At 33.2% G+C, this 17,362-nt stretch overlaps 1 protein-coding gene across 1 annotated transcript; it reads left to right on the top strand.

Annotated features, from left to right (window-relative positions):
- Nucleotides 1–1,922: 1,922 nt before the first annotated feature.
- LOC143042253 (uncharacterized) lies at nucleotides 1,923–14,032 on the top strand. Its single transcript, XM_076214513.1, has 8 exons — nucleotides 1,923–2,238; nucleotides 3,728–3,792; nucleotides 4,505–4,570; nucleotides 4,945–5,622; nucleotides 9,128–9,344; nucleotides 9,948–10,034; nucleotides 10,725–10,811; nucleotides 11,169–14,032. The coding sequence occupies exons 1-8, from the start codon at nucleotides 1,951–1,953 to the stop codon at nucleotides 11,442–11,444; spliced, it is 1,764 nt and encodes a 587-aa protein (XP_076070628.1). The 5' UTR covers nucleotides 1,923–1,950; the 3' UTR covers nucleotides 11,445–14,032.
- The last annotated feature ends 3,330 nt before the right edge of the window (nucleotides 14,033–17,362 follow it).

Genomic DNA, 17,362 nt, shown 5'->3' with positions numbered 1-17,362 from the left:
GGTTTGTGTCGACTAGAAACTCAAGTTATTTGACAAAAATTTGGACCACCAGTTAGCAAGTACGTGCACGAGTTACTTTAAGTTAAGTTTGTGTATCTTATATCAACTATATATTTTATATTCTCTGTACACACTTATTACTTTGTACATTGTAGCAAACCTTACTATATGAGTGTTTATAGTTTGGCATGCATTAACGGAAAGAATCTTTGTGCAATTATTAAAGGAGTTTTAAAACAATGTAATCTTCCACTAATAGAACTAACGAATTTGGATGAAGTACATATGATATAGAGTAAAACATGTTCTACGTAAACCTCCTTAAACAACAATAAAAATGTTATAAGGTACAAACAACATTCCACTTCCCACTTCGCTTCCTTTTCCTAGATCAAACTTCTTACTCCTATATCCCACATCCCCACTTTTGTATCCCCTATATCCCACATCCCTACCTTTTACCCCCTATATCCCACATCCCTACCTTTTTACCCCTATATCACACATCCCCACTTATTTACCCCTTATATCCCACATCTCTTACTTTAATATAAATGTAAGTCATATTAAAAGCATAAATGAAAACATACATGAAAAGCAATATCACAATCAATCTCGAGCAATCAATAGTGTGACTTTGATGATATTGAAAGACTGGTCGACCTGATTTACACTGATTTCAGCTTTCCAATTGTGAACTTTCCATTTTTAAGTAGCAACATTCCAGCAGCACCTGCATACGGGGTATATATCTCCCAATTGATACGATATTCCCGTGCTTGCATTTCCTATCATGATTTTCTTGATAGAGGGTTGCTGCACACAAGGAAGCTATTAAACCAAGAGTTCCAAATGGTGAAGTTGAATTCATCCCTTCGTAAATTTTACGGACGCCATCACGAGTTGGTTGACCGTTATGGAATAACTGTTTCACAAGTGATATCGGATATGTTCCTTACGTCGTAACTACAATCCCCTTCCCTTTCATGAATGTGACCTACGAATTAGACTATTTACCGGATTTGTTATCACATAAGCAACACGACGGATGCCACATGTGGAGCAGGATCTGGTTACCCTTCCGAAGAACCTGATATCACCCCTTTGGTGGGGTTCGTGTTGTTTGTTCTTTAGTTTTCTATGTTGTGTCATGTGTACTATTGTTTGTCTGTTTATCTTTTTCATTTTAGCCACGGCGTTGTCAGTTTATTTTCGATTTATGAGTTTGACTGTCCCTTTGGTATCTTTCGTCCCTCTTTTACACACTGCATGTTAGGAAAGCAATGAAATGACAATGTGCATATTTAAACAACAAACTCAGAAAACGACTACATTGTCATATATTGTCATTTAATTTACCTAGTAGCACTTTGTCCTTCTCCCTTTTTTATTGGTATGTAAATAGGAATATACGTGGTGTAAAAATTACGCTTATGAATCTCGACCAGAGACCAAACGACGTAAATGTACGCTGTATGTTACCATACTGCATTCAATCATGAGAAAACTAATACTGTACCATAAACTATTAATAAAATGTATATATAAGACCTCTGACAGGACATATAAACCGATTGAAACCAGGAAACGAAAACGAACAGTTAAATTCAGAGAGTTTTTATTCAAAATTGAACTGTTATAGTATGCAATACATATACATCTTTATAGTCTTTGATAATACATTACTACCTTAGAACGCTACAAAGTTCCAAATCATATTGTGTGCTTTTCATATCTGAAAATGCATTGACGATGCAAGGAATCCGAATAGCTACAGAAATATAACTTCTACTGCATTTTGTTCTGCAATTTTGGCCAATTATTCTCCATTCTTTGAACCCTACCCAGACTCTCCTCTTTCTGCCTTCTGAAAAAATATCTTAAATTTTTATTTTTTTTTTTTTTTTATTTTTTTCAAGAATGAGCGATAAAGGAAGAAAGAAGGGTAAAATGTCCCAAACGACACCAGCAAAAGGGACACGACAATCTCCGAGAATTAAGAAACCAGAACAACCGGAAGCTATGGACACAGCAACAGAATTATCTAACAGTGCTGACAAATTACAATCGTTAAAAATAACAGAAAAGAAAGAAAACACTCTTCCTGGTTTTTATGAGGATTTAAAACTTCCCAGAGCGCTTTATGATTTAGCAGAATCTATCCAGAAGTCGTCAAACAAAGTTCTTGCAAATAAAGACGTTCAGAAGAATTTTGAAGAAGCTCAACAAATTTTTCAGGTAAAATGAGGCAAACAATTACCCGAAATTCCAAATAAAGAAAAGTTAGTTTCTTTGACGTATTTTAATTGGTGCTTAGTTCTGCATTAATGTAAATCTCCTAGCTTGTATGCAAAGTTGCGGGATATACTAATCATACTAGTGAATCAAAAATCACTGACTTCATTTTTCCATTTTCACAAATATATGCATACATGCGTATTCCATTTAAGTGTTAAAGTTGAATTTTAGTCAGGCTTTCGAAAGTTTTACGGATGCCATCATGAATTGGATTGTTCGTTATGCCGGGAATACCCGTGTTACATATGACCACTGATATGTCCCACTTATCGTAATCACTATCCGATCCTTTATTTCCTCAATTGCAACATTAACCGAACACCACCTATTACTGGGTTTTCACTTGATTGAGCAACATGACGGGTGACACATTAGGCACAGGAACCGCTTGCCTCTCCGAAACACATTAGTTGATTCTCGTTTTTTGGGGGCGTTCTTATGGCTTAGGATTTATTATGTAAAGTTTTGTTGTTGTTGTTTGTCCTTTCTTCGTTTTATTAACCGGATTTTTGTGACAAAAATGTCGGTTATTGATTTGTGGATGTACGGCGGACGGGCGGGCGGGCGGGCGGGCAGGCGGGCGGCAATCAAATGTTGTCCGTGCATTTACTCATGAACCGTTCAACCAAAGCTTTTAAAATTTTAATATGTTGTTACTGACAACTAAATGAAGGTCAAGTTCAAAAATGGCGATTTTGACTTTTACCGTTCAGGAGTTATGGTTCTTGAAAGATTGAAAAATGGAGTTTCCAGTCGTGTCCGTGCATTTACGCATGAACTGTTTTACCATAGCTTCCCAAATTTTAATATGTTGTTACCGATGACAAAATGGAGGTCAAGTTCAATAATGACGATTTTGACTTTTACGGTTCAGGAGTTATGGTTCTTGAAAGTTTGAAAAATTGAGTTTCCAGTCGTGTCCGTGCATTTACGTATGAACTGTTCTACCAAAGCTTCCCAAATTTTAATATATTGTTACTGGTGACAAAATGGAGGTCAAGGTCAATAATGACGATTTTGACTTTTACCGTTCAGGAGTTATGGTTCTTGAAAGATCGTGAAATGGTGTTTCCATTCACGTTGTTGCATTTACTAATGAACCATTCAATCTAAGCTTTTCAAATTTTAATATGTTGATACTGACTACAAAATGGAGGTCAAATTTGATATTGACGATTTTCACTTTCAGCATTCATCAGTTATGGTTCTTGTGATATTGCCAGGACACAAATAAATGTTAATAAATCCGGTTTGCTGTCGTTGTGACAGCCTCTTGTTTTTACTAAGAAGTTGTCGTTTTTATTGGACTAATTATTTCGATTCCCCCCTAACTTTTTCTGAACACACGAAAAGGTTCCATTCGTGACAGAGTTAATTAGTAATACATTATGATAAATTGTATAATATTTGTCATGTATTCTCATGACAGGGATGGGCAACACCAGTGAAAGGACAAGAATCAAAAGGCAGAAGTAATAAAAGAAAACGTTCAGAGTAAGTTACATACCTCAAATTTATTCTATGGAATGTTGATGACCGATCGTATTTTCGGACTTAATTTCATTTCGATAATACTAGTAGTTTGAAAAACAAATACATATAATGTTATAGTGCGAAATGTATGCCAATGTAGTGTTATCACAAATTTCTTACTGCTTGGAAACGGACAAAAAGCGATGCACTGCATTTTGGTATTCCGAGGGTAATTATCCTTGTTATTAACAGTTAATTTGGGATGTTTATTATAATTGAAAAATATAAAAATGGTTAAGAATAGAATATGTTAAGTTTCAATTTTGCAATTGCATTTGATTTATTCACACGTTCTGAATAGAAACGTTTTTAAAACGCATTCGAGTTTGAAATAAACATACTTATACTAATTTTGATTTTTTTTTGTAAATGTAATAGATATGTCTTTAAAATAAAAACTGTTTTTCCGTCCTACATCAAGTGCATTTTTTGTTGTTGTAAATTAATATCCCTTTGAAAACATTTTGTATTCCTTTGACAAAATCCATCTTCAGGCAATCATATATATATGTAAAAAAAATACGTATTAATTTTGTTAAAAACTTCTTTAAAAAAAATACACACGAATCTATTATGCCTTCAATTTAAGTGAGGATTGACAGCCTTTATTTGAAAAGAGACCTGTATGTGAATTAATTTCATTGATACACTTTACTTTCAATATCTATCACAGTGGCCAGAATGGAGATGGAATACTGACACCCGTAGAAATTACTGAACTACAGGACAGTGCAAAGAAGTGAGTTTATTTATGAGTTCATTGCATAGTTCAAGATAAGAGTTCCGACTGTAATTCGTGTACATATCCACACTGGTTAAAGTTTCGATTCTGATATGCAATAGTGTTAATTGAAATTAAATGTCTTTCTCCCGTTTTGATTTGATCGGTTAATACTGTAGTACAAGTAGAATGTTTTTATTTTCAGTGAGTATTAAAAAAAATAACTACACTAGAACCATTTAATCTTGAAGTTGCTTATGACGCAAGAAACCCGTTTTTGTTATATTGTGTCATTTTTATTATAAATAAGAAATAAGAGTTTTTCATAGCATAACTTGTGTGCTTACTGGGAAGTGATCCTAACACTCCATAATTGAATAATTGGTTTATAGATTGAAAGAAGAACTTACCAAACAACAAGAAGAAAAAGCACTATTGAGTAAAGTAAGAGATAATGTAATAGAGCAACTAAAGGATGACAATAGAAAGTTACAACAGGATTTAACCAGTAACAAGGAAACTATTGCTACAACGGAGCAACTCGGAAAAATAGAGATGAATAAGCGGACAATGGAAATCCAATTTTTAGAAGAAAAATTGAGACAGGCTCATTCAGAAATTACGAAGTTGAAAGAAACGATTGAGGAAAACGAGAAAAAGTTTCTTGAAAAAACCGTAGTACAAGATGGAGAAGAAGAAATGCCAAACGAAAAAGACACAAAGTCAGAAGAATATTTACAAGAATTAAAAAGCCTACAAAATCAACTTATTGAGGAGCAAAAGGCTCACCAGAAAACCAAGAAAGAAGAAAAACTTGAAAGGGAAGAACTTCAAAAGTTGAAGGAAGAACTTCTATACGAGAAAGATACATTAACAAATGAACTTGCACAAGTTAGGGCAGACAAACAACAGAAAAACGAAGAATTAGAAAGCATTGGTAATGAACTGATAAGGAGTAGTGATTTTAATGAAAGAAAGAGTCGAGAGTGTGAGTCCCTAAAGGACCAAATTGGGCAAATGCAGAATGAATTGAAACAGAAAAACGAAGAATTAGACGATCTACGAAATAGGTATGTACATGTATGTTTAAAGTCTTTTTACTAATCAAATGCAACCTAAATGTTCACTACACGTTCAATCATTTGTAAAAAGGAGAACCGTGGTGTAGTGGTTACACTGAAAATCTAAATTAGTCACGATGACTATTCAGTTAGTCAAATATCAGCCGAAAGGTAGTCAAACGCATGTATGACTACCCATCAAGTCATTATGACTACCGGCATGGTCAATTGACTATGTTAGTGGTCACAGCACCACGTGGTGTAGAGTATCGGTTTTCACGCGCACTCTTTCGCGTTCCCTTTGTTCCATAGATTGTGTAGATGTAAACAAACCAGAAGGCACGGAAACTGTTATTTTGTCATATAAACCTATTGTTTAAAGTAAGTATGATGCATATTTGTTTTAATTCTAACTTACACAAATTGAATTTAAGAAAAAGGAGTGTATAAATGAAAGTAATATCGGCACATGTTGACGTAACGACAATAAAAAAGGGGGATGTGTATACGGGATATCAATTTTGATACACATACAAGGTATTGTCGATTGAAAAGAGTATTTAGCGATATCTTTTTTTTTCACCTGAGCAAAAACTGTTAAAAATAAACACTGCAATCGATATTCACAACAATGAAATAAAAACTCAAGATGGCTGTCAAGATCCTGGTGCTTACATTTCAATGCTGTGATATAGGATGGGTGGCTGTCAAGATCCTGGTGCTTACATTACAATGGTGTGTTATAAGATGGGTGGCTGTCAAGATCCTGGTGCTTATATTACAATGTTGTGTTATAAGATGGGTGGCTGGCAAGATCCCGGTGCTTATATTACAATGTTGTGTTATAAGATGGGTGGCTGTCAAGATCCCGGTGCTTATATCACAATGTTGTGGTATAAGATGGGTGGCTGGCAAGATCCCGGTTCTTACATTACAATGTTGTGGTATAAGATGGATGGCTGGCAAGATCCTGGTGCTTACATTACAATGTTACAATGTTGTGATATAGGATGGGTGGTTGTCAAGATCCCGGTGCTTACATTACAAATTAATGGTATAAGATGAGTGATTAAATCACTAGATCAAAGATTTTAAAATTTGTTTTTTCTTTAAACTTCTAACATGACTGATAATCTTGTTTATTGTTATATTTTAGCTTCTAAAATGATACAATTATATTTTTCAGCAAATGAAGACATTGCTATTTGTATGAACACAGCTGAGAGATTTTTTACCATAGAGAATACCACACTGACACATGCAGAGTTGTTACCGACAAAATATCTGAAATAAACACTTCAAATTAACAATGAGTTTATAATAAATTTATCTTCTTTATTTGATTTTTAGACTTTAATTAATATATGTCACTGAGTAATGGTTACACATGGAAACTTAAGATATAGGAAGGTTTTGAACATTGAGCACTTTGTGGTCCTATACTATTGTCATTGTTAGTATTGCTGCTGTGGTATTTTTTAATGAAATTCCATATGTATTTGTCAATCCCATGGAAGAGAAACAACAAAAAGTAGAATAACGGAAGAAATGAATCATAACAGAACGAAACGGAATGAAACGCACACAAATTAAATGGTAGAACAAAAAAAAAAAACACAACACAAATTAAAATAACAGTCTAACAGTCGTGACTATTCACAGTAATCATGTTGACTAACCAACATGGTCACTTCCGACTATATCAATCAGTCATATGGACTACATTCAATTGTCAAACTGACAAATGTCCATAGTCAATTGAACAATCCAATTCGTCATAACGAGTATGACATATAGTCATTTTGACTTCCTAACATAGTCATAATGACCTCCCTACTCAGTCAAATGTGACTAACCATCTAGTCAAACGACTAAGAGCATAGTCAAAATGATTAAAGTGCATTGTCATCTAGAGGACAGTCAAAATGACTAATTAAATTGGTCAAATTGACTAATTTAGATTTTCAGTGTATTGCTTCAGACTACACACACGAAGGTACCTTGTCAGTGAGATCACCGTTCGATGGGGGTTCCAGGGACTGATTTTGTGGCTCTCCATCGACATCATTTGCGAGTATGATCTTGAGAAACCATGATAGTCCGTCGGCAATAACTCTTGCACGTAAAAGACACTTGTAGATTGCGAAGGCAGCGCTTTTTGAGTCTTTTGGTATTCATTTATTTATATTTTTAAGGGAGGGGGTAATTTTCTATCATTTTATTAAATGCTCCATAGCTAACGGTTTTAAATGGTGTTTTATTTAAGTCTTGCGGTTAATGCTCCAGAATATGAACATAATGGTTTACTTTTATAAATTGTGTCTTGATGGCGAGTTGACTTATTGACACTCGTGCTTTGAAAGACTTTTCGAGTGATTCGGTCATGCCCTAACAATTTATGTGTTTGACGTAGACAAATAACAAATTTTCAATTCTTCCAGATTTCTTCTTATTTGGACACGTCTGAAACCACAGTAGACTTTCTAGTCATGTTCCATATGATACTCCGTGTTTAAAGTACAACATCAGTGTAAATAGTAATTCAAAATATTTTTTTGTTTTAATATTTTTGTCTTTGTTGATTTATAAAACGTTGTAACACAGCTATGCATGTCAGTGCACTTTACCTGTAGCAGTAGTCTATTGGTTTATTACTAGTATAATGATTTCAACCAGATTGGACTGTTGGTCCACGAAAGTATCACAAACCCAGTATCCAGTACATGAAATACGGATTGTGTAATAAGATTTGCTATTTCAAATTCACGTTTTGGAACTGAATATTTTGTATTTAGGAATAAACTACACCATGATCATGCAAAGCTCTGATTTTTTACCCGATTTGAGAAACATTTTTGTCTTTTTGTTAAAAAGCTCTTAAATTTTTTAATGAGCTTTGGATTTTCAAAAAATTCGCCCATTACCGAAGAAGTATTTATTGTCGAAATGTGCATCTGGTGCAGAAAAAAAATGGTACCGTTATTGTTATTGAACACATGCATGATAGAGGAATAAAACAACATTGATGTTCCAGTAGAATGAAATTCAAAACAGTGTGGCTGTGGCCATTGATTGACACATTAAATTCATCCATTGACTGGGACAATTTACATGAACGTTTGTCTGTAACGACCACTGTTCACGACGTACCTACGATAGACATTTAAACTGTGGGGTCACCAAAGGTTTCTTAACGCCTTTAATTATAAAATAATTCAAAAATTAATCAGGAATAACCGTTATGTTTTGATTTATATAATTGATATAAATCAAAACATCGTGTTATTTCTGATTAGTTTTTCGAATTACTTAATTAAGGTGTTGAAAACCTCTTGTGACCCCATAGTTTAAGTGTCTTTAAAAAGTACATAGTGAGCAGTGATCGTTACATACAAACGTTCACTTAAATTGTCCCAGTCAATGGATGAATTTAATGTGTCAATCAATGGCCACAGCCACACTGTTTTGAATTTCATTCTATATATTCCAACTGCCTGTACGTTTTATGTTTTAGATTGAGCTCTTTATCAGCCAGCAAGTTAGACGGGGATCCAAACATAACAGATCTAGGAGACCCCAACAGACCCTTAAAACTGGTAGAACGATATCAACAACTGTACGACAATCTTTGGACCGATATATTCGACGAACTTACTGATTCGTATCACGATGTGGGTAGCAGCGGTGAAAGAGAAAAAATGGCTGCTATGGAGATCATGTCAATTTTTGAGGTGTTTAATTCAGTAATTTTCATTAACTCGTAATTCTTTCCTTCTACAAAACTTATTTTATTGCTTTATTAAAAGTAAATCACAATGATATGAACATTCATAGTATATACTACAAGACTTATAATTTAGTATGTCAAACGGACGTTTTGTCAACACAAGACTCATCAGTGGCGCTCGAATGAAAATAGAGATACTGTTAAGTTGAAAAAGCGTAAACAAGCAAATGAAAAAAAGTTGGACTAAAAAAGTTGGAAAAAAAGTTGGACTAATTAGAACTAAGGCGGCACAACCATCAATCAATCAAGTTGCAGGACTTTTAAATTCAACATTCCGTTATAACAGCCTTCTTGACATGCTTAGTGGTAAAGTGGAACTCTTCTAACTGACTTTTCAAATGCTTAAAACCATTAGAATATAGTCTAGTATCCTCATTTAGATTGCTTCGTGACATTGTTATATTATGTTTTTTTTCAATATTTGTTTTTGCTCTTGATTTAATGAAACAGAGGGAAGTGTAAGAACACTCTTAATTGCTACTACACACATTTAAAGCCAGTGACTACCGAACTTTATATTTTTCTTAATCCTTTTATTTTTGGACAGAGAGTGCTACAGTTTTGTAAACATTTAGTAGAAGACCAAGAGAAAACTATCATATCAACTCTCACATGTTGTTCTCCAGACAATCTGGTTCGTATTTTTTATTCATATTCCCCAAAGCTCATGTAGTTACGTTGTCTTTCAGTATGTTATGTTATAAACTAGTACATGCAGTATAACTGCTTGTATTACATTTAAAGGAGTATGACCAGGAAGACATAATTTGGCCCGAAAATACATGTAGTCTTTGTAATATCATGTATCTTATTTCTTCGTGAACGTTCATCTTTATATCTCTGATGTATGCACGTGGTTATAAATGTGAACATGACTATGAGAGCACCTTTTAGAGCAACATAGTGCTCTTCTAAGGCTTTTTGTTTGAAAAAAAATATTGATTGCTACGATCATCGATTTTTCCGATTGTTCATCCTTTTCCTCGGACACATTGTTAACACAGCAAGAGAAATGCTCATACAAGGAAGACAGGACAAAGCTAATAATGGTGACATTAAATCTCCAAAGATTCTATATTGCCCTGAATGTTTGAAAGCTGGGTGGGTATTTATAAAACGAATATTGATTGGGCTCGATCATAATAGTCAATCCTTAAATAGCAAGTTAGTAAACTTCTTTGCATCTTGATTGTATCGACTTTGCCTATTTTGAAAAAAAAATCTCTGTTATGAGTTTTAAATAATAAGCTCCTCCATAATTTATATTCAACTATTGTACAACTTAGTGCAATCTGGTTTCATTTACATGTAATTTGTTTTTTAGGATCAAAATGCCAGCAATATAGATATATCAACGATTAGAAATATTAGGAAATCAAATGCTCAACAAACACTGCCTTCCATTGTTCAGGTAAGAAACATGTCAAACTAATATGTCATGATGTTATACACATACATATAGATAATGTGGCGGGTTAAATATGTATGTGAGCGCTCAACCCTCCCCTTACCCAGGGTAGTGTATAACAACACAACATTCAATCATTATACATTTTTGAATTTTCCTATTGATTGTCAATTTGTTCTAGTTCCAAACATGCATGCAATTTTCGCTACTGGACTGTTGTCAATAAAACAATAATCAATCATATCAATCCGTTTATAATTATATACACATACCAATCTATTTTAAAAGGTATTTTTTACACATAAAAAAACTAGAAAAGATAAACCAGCGTACACATATGAACCATTTTAATTGTTTCAGCAATATGCCAGACAGAATGAACAAGAGCTATCCGGGTTGATGAAAGATTTTGCAGAAGAGTGTATAGCTATTTGTTGGTTAACCCAAGTACAAGATCCACCAATCGCCTTCGAGTTTAACTATGACCATGGAGTTGAACTCGATAAAGACTTAATGAGAGAGTTCACAGTATCTGGAGACATTGTGGACTATGTTGTTTGGCCTACCATGAGGCTAACTTTAGACGGTCCTGTGATGGTAAAAAGTGTGGTGCAACCAATCAAGAAAAAACGTTAATCTAAAAGTAAACCTAGAAAGTACTTTATTGTGACCTTTACCGTTTCATGTGGAAAATTAACGGTTATTGTTAAGAATGTTAATGAAAGCCTACGTTGTTGTTGTTGAACAGTTGTAAAGACTATATTTAAGGCAGTATCATAAATTGCATTTATGATTGTAATATGAAAATAATGTGCTGCGCAGGATGACGTTTTATTTAAGGGGACACATCGGTGTATTTTTTAATTTTTTAACCACAGCCATTATTTATTTTTCCTTGCAAATTTAAATTGAATTCATTTTACATTCTAACCAAACTTTTGTTTTAGAAAATACACATGTACATCTTTGTTTATTCATATACCCGTTGAACAACCGTTACATAGATATATATTATTTAAACAGTTAGTTTCCTAGACCTGATAAGGAAGTTGCATATCCATATCGAATAAAGTTAAGTTTTCCTTAAAATACTACCCACAATGAATCACTTTCTTTTACTAGTATTCGTCTTGCAAGCAAAGGGAAGATGAGCTTTCAGATATCTAGGAAAGAGGTCCTGTTTCCCCTGTATTTGCTTCGCTCAGTTTTTCAAATCCATAATATTGCTAGAAGCCTATAGTAGAAACGTAAAGCTATTATACTATAAATTTTAGTACAGATTGAAAGAATATTTGACAATTGCTTTGCTGTGAAATCAATATATGGAAAATTCAGTTGCCCTGGCTATTTTAACCTCGTCATCTGTTGTCTTCTGTAACACCTTGGCATATTTTTTTTTATTTGGAGAATTTGGTGTAGATTGTAAATCTTTGATAGCATGTTTAAAATAATCACAATTATTTAGACTAAGGACAATAGGCAGGTTTTTTTCACGTGTTCAGTTGATTGGTAGCGTTTGATTTGGTCAGTTTTTATGGACTTTTCCTTTTTTGAATTTGCCTTGGAATTCGGTATATTTGTTGTATGTTTTTACAATTTATGATATATTTTATATGAAAAGGCACATCTCTATTTTTTTTTTAAATCGTTTGTTGACTTCTTGATGCCTATATGGGATTTTGTATCGTTGGAATACTGTCTCTGACGTGTAGACCACATCTAGTGTTATTCCTATTTACATTATTTACTTGTTGGTATTCCTACATTACAGGGCTAACCATAACAGATAGATACTTAGAAAATTTGAAGCATTTGTGTAAATTAATTTGTGTTTCACATAGAAAGGAGAAGTTTTATACTATTTATTAATTTATTTCATATCTGAGCAGCTACCATAAAAGTGATTTATTTATAGATTTCAATTCATTGTCTCCAACATAGTAATTCTGAAGACCCAGACGTGTTAGCAAATTATATATGCTTAAAAATATGTTTATATATCTCCTTATTTTTATAGTTAGAGCTTTCCTAAACAAGATTTCCTATATTAGCACATTGTTTGTTTTTCTTCTTTTTTTAAACAGTTTAAAAGTAAAAACAATTTGTAAAGCATATCAAAAATAAATACTGTTGATGATTTGGACTGCATATACAATAGTAAACTGTAGTTGCTGTCTTATGTGTACATTATAATAGTAGCTACCAAGAAATAATATGTATAGCTTTGTGTATCCCACAATCGTGTGGAGTGTCGAGCAAACATAACTAATATAGCTCAATTGTATTATCCATCAAATGCATGAGCGTATGGATTGGGAGGAGGGTCCTCAATTTCTTTATTCTTTATGTTTTAAACCATTGTATTCTATTCTTTGTCTATTTTGCACGTTCTTCTCTATTCTTTATATTTTAACACCCCATAATCCTCTATTCTTTACATTTTTACTTCCCATAATCTTCTATTTTATATTTTTTAGCCTATTTTGTTTGTTTTTTAGCTCACCTGGCCTAAAAGGCCAAGTGAGCTTTTCCCATCACTTTGCGTCCGGCGTCCGGCGTCGTCCTGCGTCGTTAACTTTTACAAAAATCTTCTCCTCTGAAACTACTGGGCCAAATTGAACCAAACTTGGCCACAATCATCATTGGGGTATCTAGTTTAAAAAATATGTCCGGTGACCCAGCCAACCAACCAAGATGGCCGCCATGGCTAAAAATAGAACATAGGGGTAAAATGCAGTTTTTGGCTTATATGTGACAGTGCAAAAAGCAGCTTCGTTTATTATTTTGGACTTTAATTTAAAATTCTCAATTGTGATATTTTAGACTTTAATTCTCTGTGTTTTATAATTCATTTTATTTTATAATTTCGTTTCTATTTACATTTCGTATCCAGGACTTAAAATCAACATGCTTTTTAATTCTTAGTTTGGACATTGAGTGACATGTTTCAATCTGTTACCTAATTAGTGACATTTTACCTTATTCATAATGTATGTTCTTAATTGTCATAATCAGATTATCATTTAATATCTATTCTTCAAGTTCTAAAAATAGTTTAACCTTTGTCAGTGAACAATATCACTCAAATTAATTGTTATTTGTTATGTCTATTCTTGTCATTTCAATTGTGTATAAATACTTGCTTATAATTTCAATAAGCAAGATTCGGACTCAGGACTTTACCCTGAACACAGTCCATCTGTAATAAAAGTAATAGTATTCCATGCTGAATTATTGGTTTATTCATCGCTAGTTCCAGAGTCTCAGTAGTTAGTTTTCACCAGAGTTTCAGTATTCAGAGTTCTCATTGCTATTCACAGCAATCGTTCGTTGTGTGATCAGGTGCATCACACAGTTTCAGTAACAAGAGGCCATTCAGTCAGGCTCTTGTTACACGACCCGACAAGTCACCAAGTTTCCCCGGTGACAGATTGGTGGACGACGACGGCGTGCTGACTTCTATGCTCAGCACACGATTTTGAGACCTCAAGCAGCCAAGCGAGTTCCCCAGACAAGTATAGCGTAGACAATATTCAGTGATGGAGTACAGCTTTCGACCACAATGGAGACCATGGAACATCCAGTCAGGTTACAGTCCAGCATGTGGGAGATGCGGTAAATTCCATAAACATTATATTTGCAATTCAATCAATTTAAGATGCTATTCGTGTGGAAAATTCGGACACTATTCCACTAAGTGTTTTTCAAAAGCAGCAAAAGACCGACAAAGTACACCAGTTCATGTGAAATCTAGAAAACAAAAAGAACGTGATATAGCTAGAATACACAGCTATATTGAGCGCAAAAATATCATCCGAGCTTTACCGTTCTCAGGTATGAGAAATTCAGCCTTCATTCAACATTTGGACATTGCAAATGTGTTAAAAACAGAACTAAATAGTGTTAAGTCGAAATTATCAGAGGAAAAACGGAAAAATTCAGAACATCAACAGTACATTCAGGACTTAAAATTTCAAATGAACCATCTAGAGAGTGTTAAATCCGAGAGAGATCAGTTTAAGCAAGAGCTTGCAAACATTAGTAAACATAAAGAAGAAAGTGCCTCACGTATAAATGTACAGGAATATGTGAATCAAATTCAAGAATTAAAGGACCAAGTCATTGAAAAAGACAAGACTGTGAAAATGGTGCAAGATCTTTACTTTATGCGTTCAACCGAATTTACGGACGAAACAGAAACATTGAAAAATGAAAAACAAGCATTGGAAAAAGAAAAGGCAGACCTATGTTCAAAGGTAAATTTTCAAGCGGATTCGATTTCTCAATTGACTTTTCAACTTCAAGACCTTAACCACGAACTCCATCTTGTATCCTGCCAAAACCAACAGCGACCCACTCAAAACAGACACTATAACAACCGAAGAGGCGGCCGATATAGATAGTGCTAAGTCCGAGGACGGACTTAATTGGGAGGAGAGGCATATGTGACAGTGCAAAAAGCAGCTTCGTTTATTATTTTGGACTTTAATTTAAAATTCTCAATTGTGATATTTTAGACTTTAATTCTCTGTGTTTTATAATTCATTTTATTTTATAATTTCGTTTCTATTTACATTTCGTATCCAGGACTTAAAATCAACATGCTTTTTAATTCTTAGTTTGGACATTGAGTGACATGTTTCAATCTGTTACCTAATTAGTGACATTTTACCTTATTCATAATGTATGTTCTTAATTGTCATAATCAGATTATCATTTAATATCTATTCTTCAAGTTCTAAAAATAGTTTAACCTTTGTCAGTGAACAATATCACTCAAATTAATTGTTATTTGTTATGTCTATTCTTGTCATTTCAATTGTGTATAATCTATTTTTATACAAGCTTGTTCTTATTCCAGGTGAGTGAAGTTAAATTATTTATTTTATATTTCTTAATGCTAATATTTTATTACAAAGTTTTAAGACATAATAAGTAGAATTTTTGTTCATATTCATGTATTTTGCTTTTAGACTTTCCAGTTCATAAATTACATTATTTTTATAGATATAGTTGAAATCTTAACAGTTTATTTAAATTAAGTTAGTTTGCGCACTCGAAAGGGAATTCATTATACAAAATATATTCAATAATAGTTACAAGAGTATATTCTTTTAATTCAAGTATTTTCTATAGTTTTAAGAGTTCAGAATAAGTATTCAATTCGTTTTTGTAAATAGTTTTGTTATTTTGTAATATGCATGTTTCAATACGTTTTATGTTAATGTGCGTGTTTCGATATGCTTTATTCAATTTCATTCAATCTATATTCCTTGAGATAATTAAACGATGCGACATTTTCAGGCAGTTTACTATTTTAGTTCGTTTAAGCATTTAGAAGTAATTTTGTATTTAGTTAGTTACGATTTTCTTTTAGTACTTTAAGTTCTTTTATTTTTGGGTCATTGTTCATATCACTGCAGAGTTACTCCCCTTATTGAAGTAGCGTTTATTTCGACAAAACAGAAAATGATGTGTTCTTCATCCATTCGACTATTCAAGGTGTTTTATAATGTTCAATTATTCATATTATTATGCGTAACATTCAATTCTTCATGCACATACGTTATAAACATTTTCTCATGGCAATTATTCATTCAAATGGCCAGTGCATAGAAAAGGGGGGTGCTCTTGCATTCATGTTTTATTTGTGTTTGTCAGTTATATTTATCTGGCACATTGTACATAGCGTTTGGTTAAATATTTTATATAGTTTAGTAAGAACTACATTAATTGTTTATTCAGAAACAGGTTTAAATGAGATAAACCTACTTTGGCATTGTTTCCATAGAAACTGTAAAATATAGTATTCAAATTATCTCCCTTTATTTATATTTAATTCCCCCAGTTCAAGTTCATATTTATATTTTATTCCCCCAGTTCAAGTTCATATTTATATTTCATTTCCCCAGTTCAATTCACATTTATTATTTCAAGTGAGCTAGTCTTACCCCTATTCATTTAAAGTGAACTATACTTTTGGGTGGGTTAATTATTCTTATTCGCATTATTCAAATACCAGAGTTACTGATATATTTAATTATATTCATGTTTCTATATGTATGTTTTTATTATGTATGTTCATTGTTCATTGTATTATTATTATACACTTGCATTCGTGACCAGCAAACAATAAACATCTATTTTTATACAAGCTTGTTCTTATTCCAGTATTCTAAGTTCCAGTTCAGTGCAGTTCCAGCACAAGTTCATACAAGCAGTACACGGTCACTCACACTACTTAAACAAACACCAGCAAGTCCAGTAACTCTGTATTACCCTACCCAAACAAAGTTCACATATAACTCAAAAACCAAAGCATTTAGAGCAAATCTGACATGGATTAAAATTGTTTATCAGGTCAAGATCTATCTGTCCTGATATTTTCAGATGAATCGGACAACCTGTTGTTGGGTTGCTGTCCCTGAATTGGTAATTTTAAGGAAATTTTGCTGTTTTTGGTAATTATCTTGGATATTATTATAGATAGAGATAAACTGTAAACAGCAATAATGTTCAGCAAAGTAAGATCTACAAATAAGTCAAACATGACC

Source organism: Mytilus galloprovincialis, chromosome 8, assembly GCF_965363235.1.
Source record: "Mytilus galloprovincialis chromosome 8, xbMytGall1.hap1.1, whole genome shotgun sequence".
NCBI lineage: Eukaryota > Metazoa > Mollusca > Bivalvia > Mytilida > Mytilidae > Mytilus > Mytilus galloprovincialis.
Note: the sequence above shows the minus strand (reverse complement) of the source record. Positions and strands in the feature narration are given on the sequence as shown.

What these genes read in the sequence shown, in the direction of transcription:
- LOC143042253 (XM_076214513.1), top strand. Translation starts at nt 1,951, where the DNA reads ATGTCCCAAACGACACCAGCAAAAGGGACACGACAATCTCCGAGAATT. An exon ending in CTACAGGACAGTGCAAAGAA is followed by an intron (nt 4,571 to 4,944) that starts GTGAGTTTATTT and finishes ATTGGTTTATAG; the next exon opens with ATTGAAAGAAGAACTTACCA. An exon ending in GTTGTTCTCCAGACAATCTG is followed by an intron (nt 10,035 to 10,724) that starts GTTCGTATTTTT and finishes TTTGTTTTTTAG; the next exon opens with GATCAAAATGCCAGCAATAT.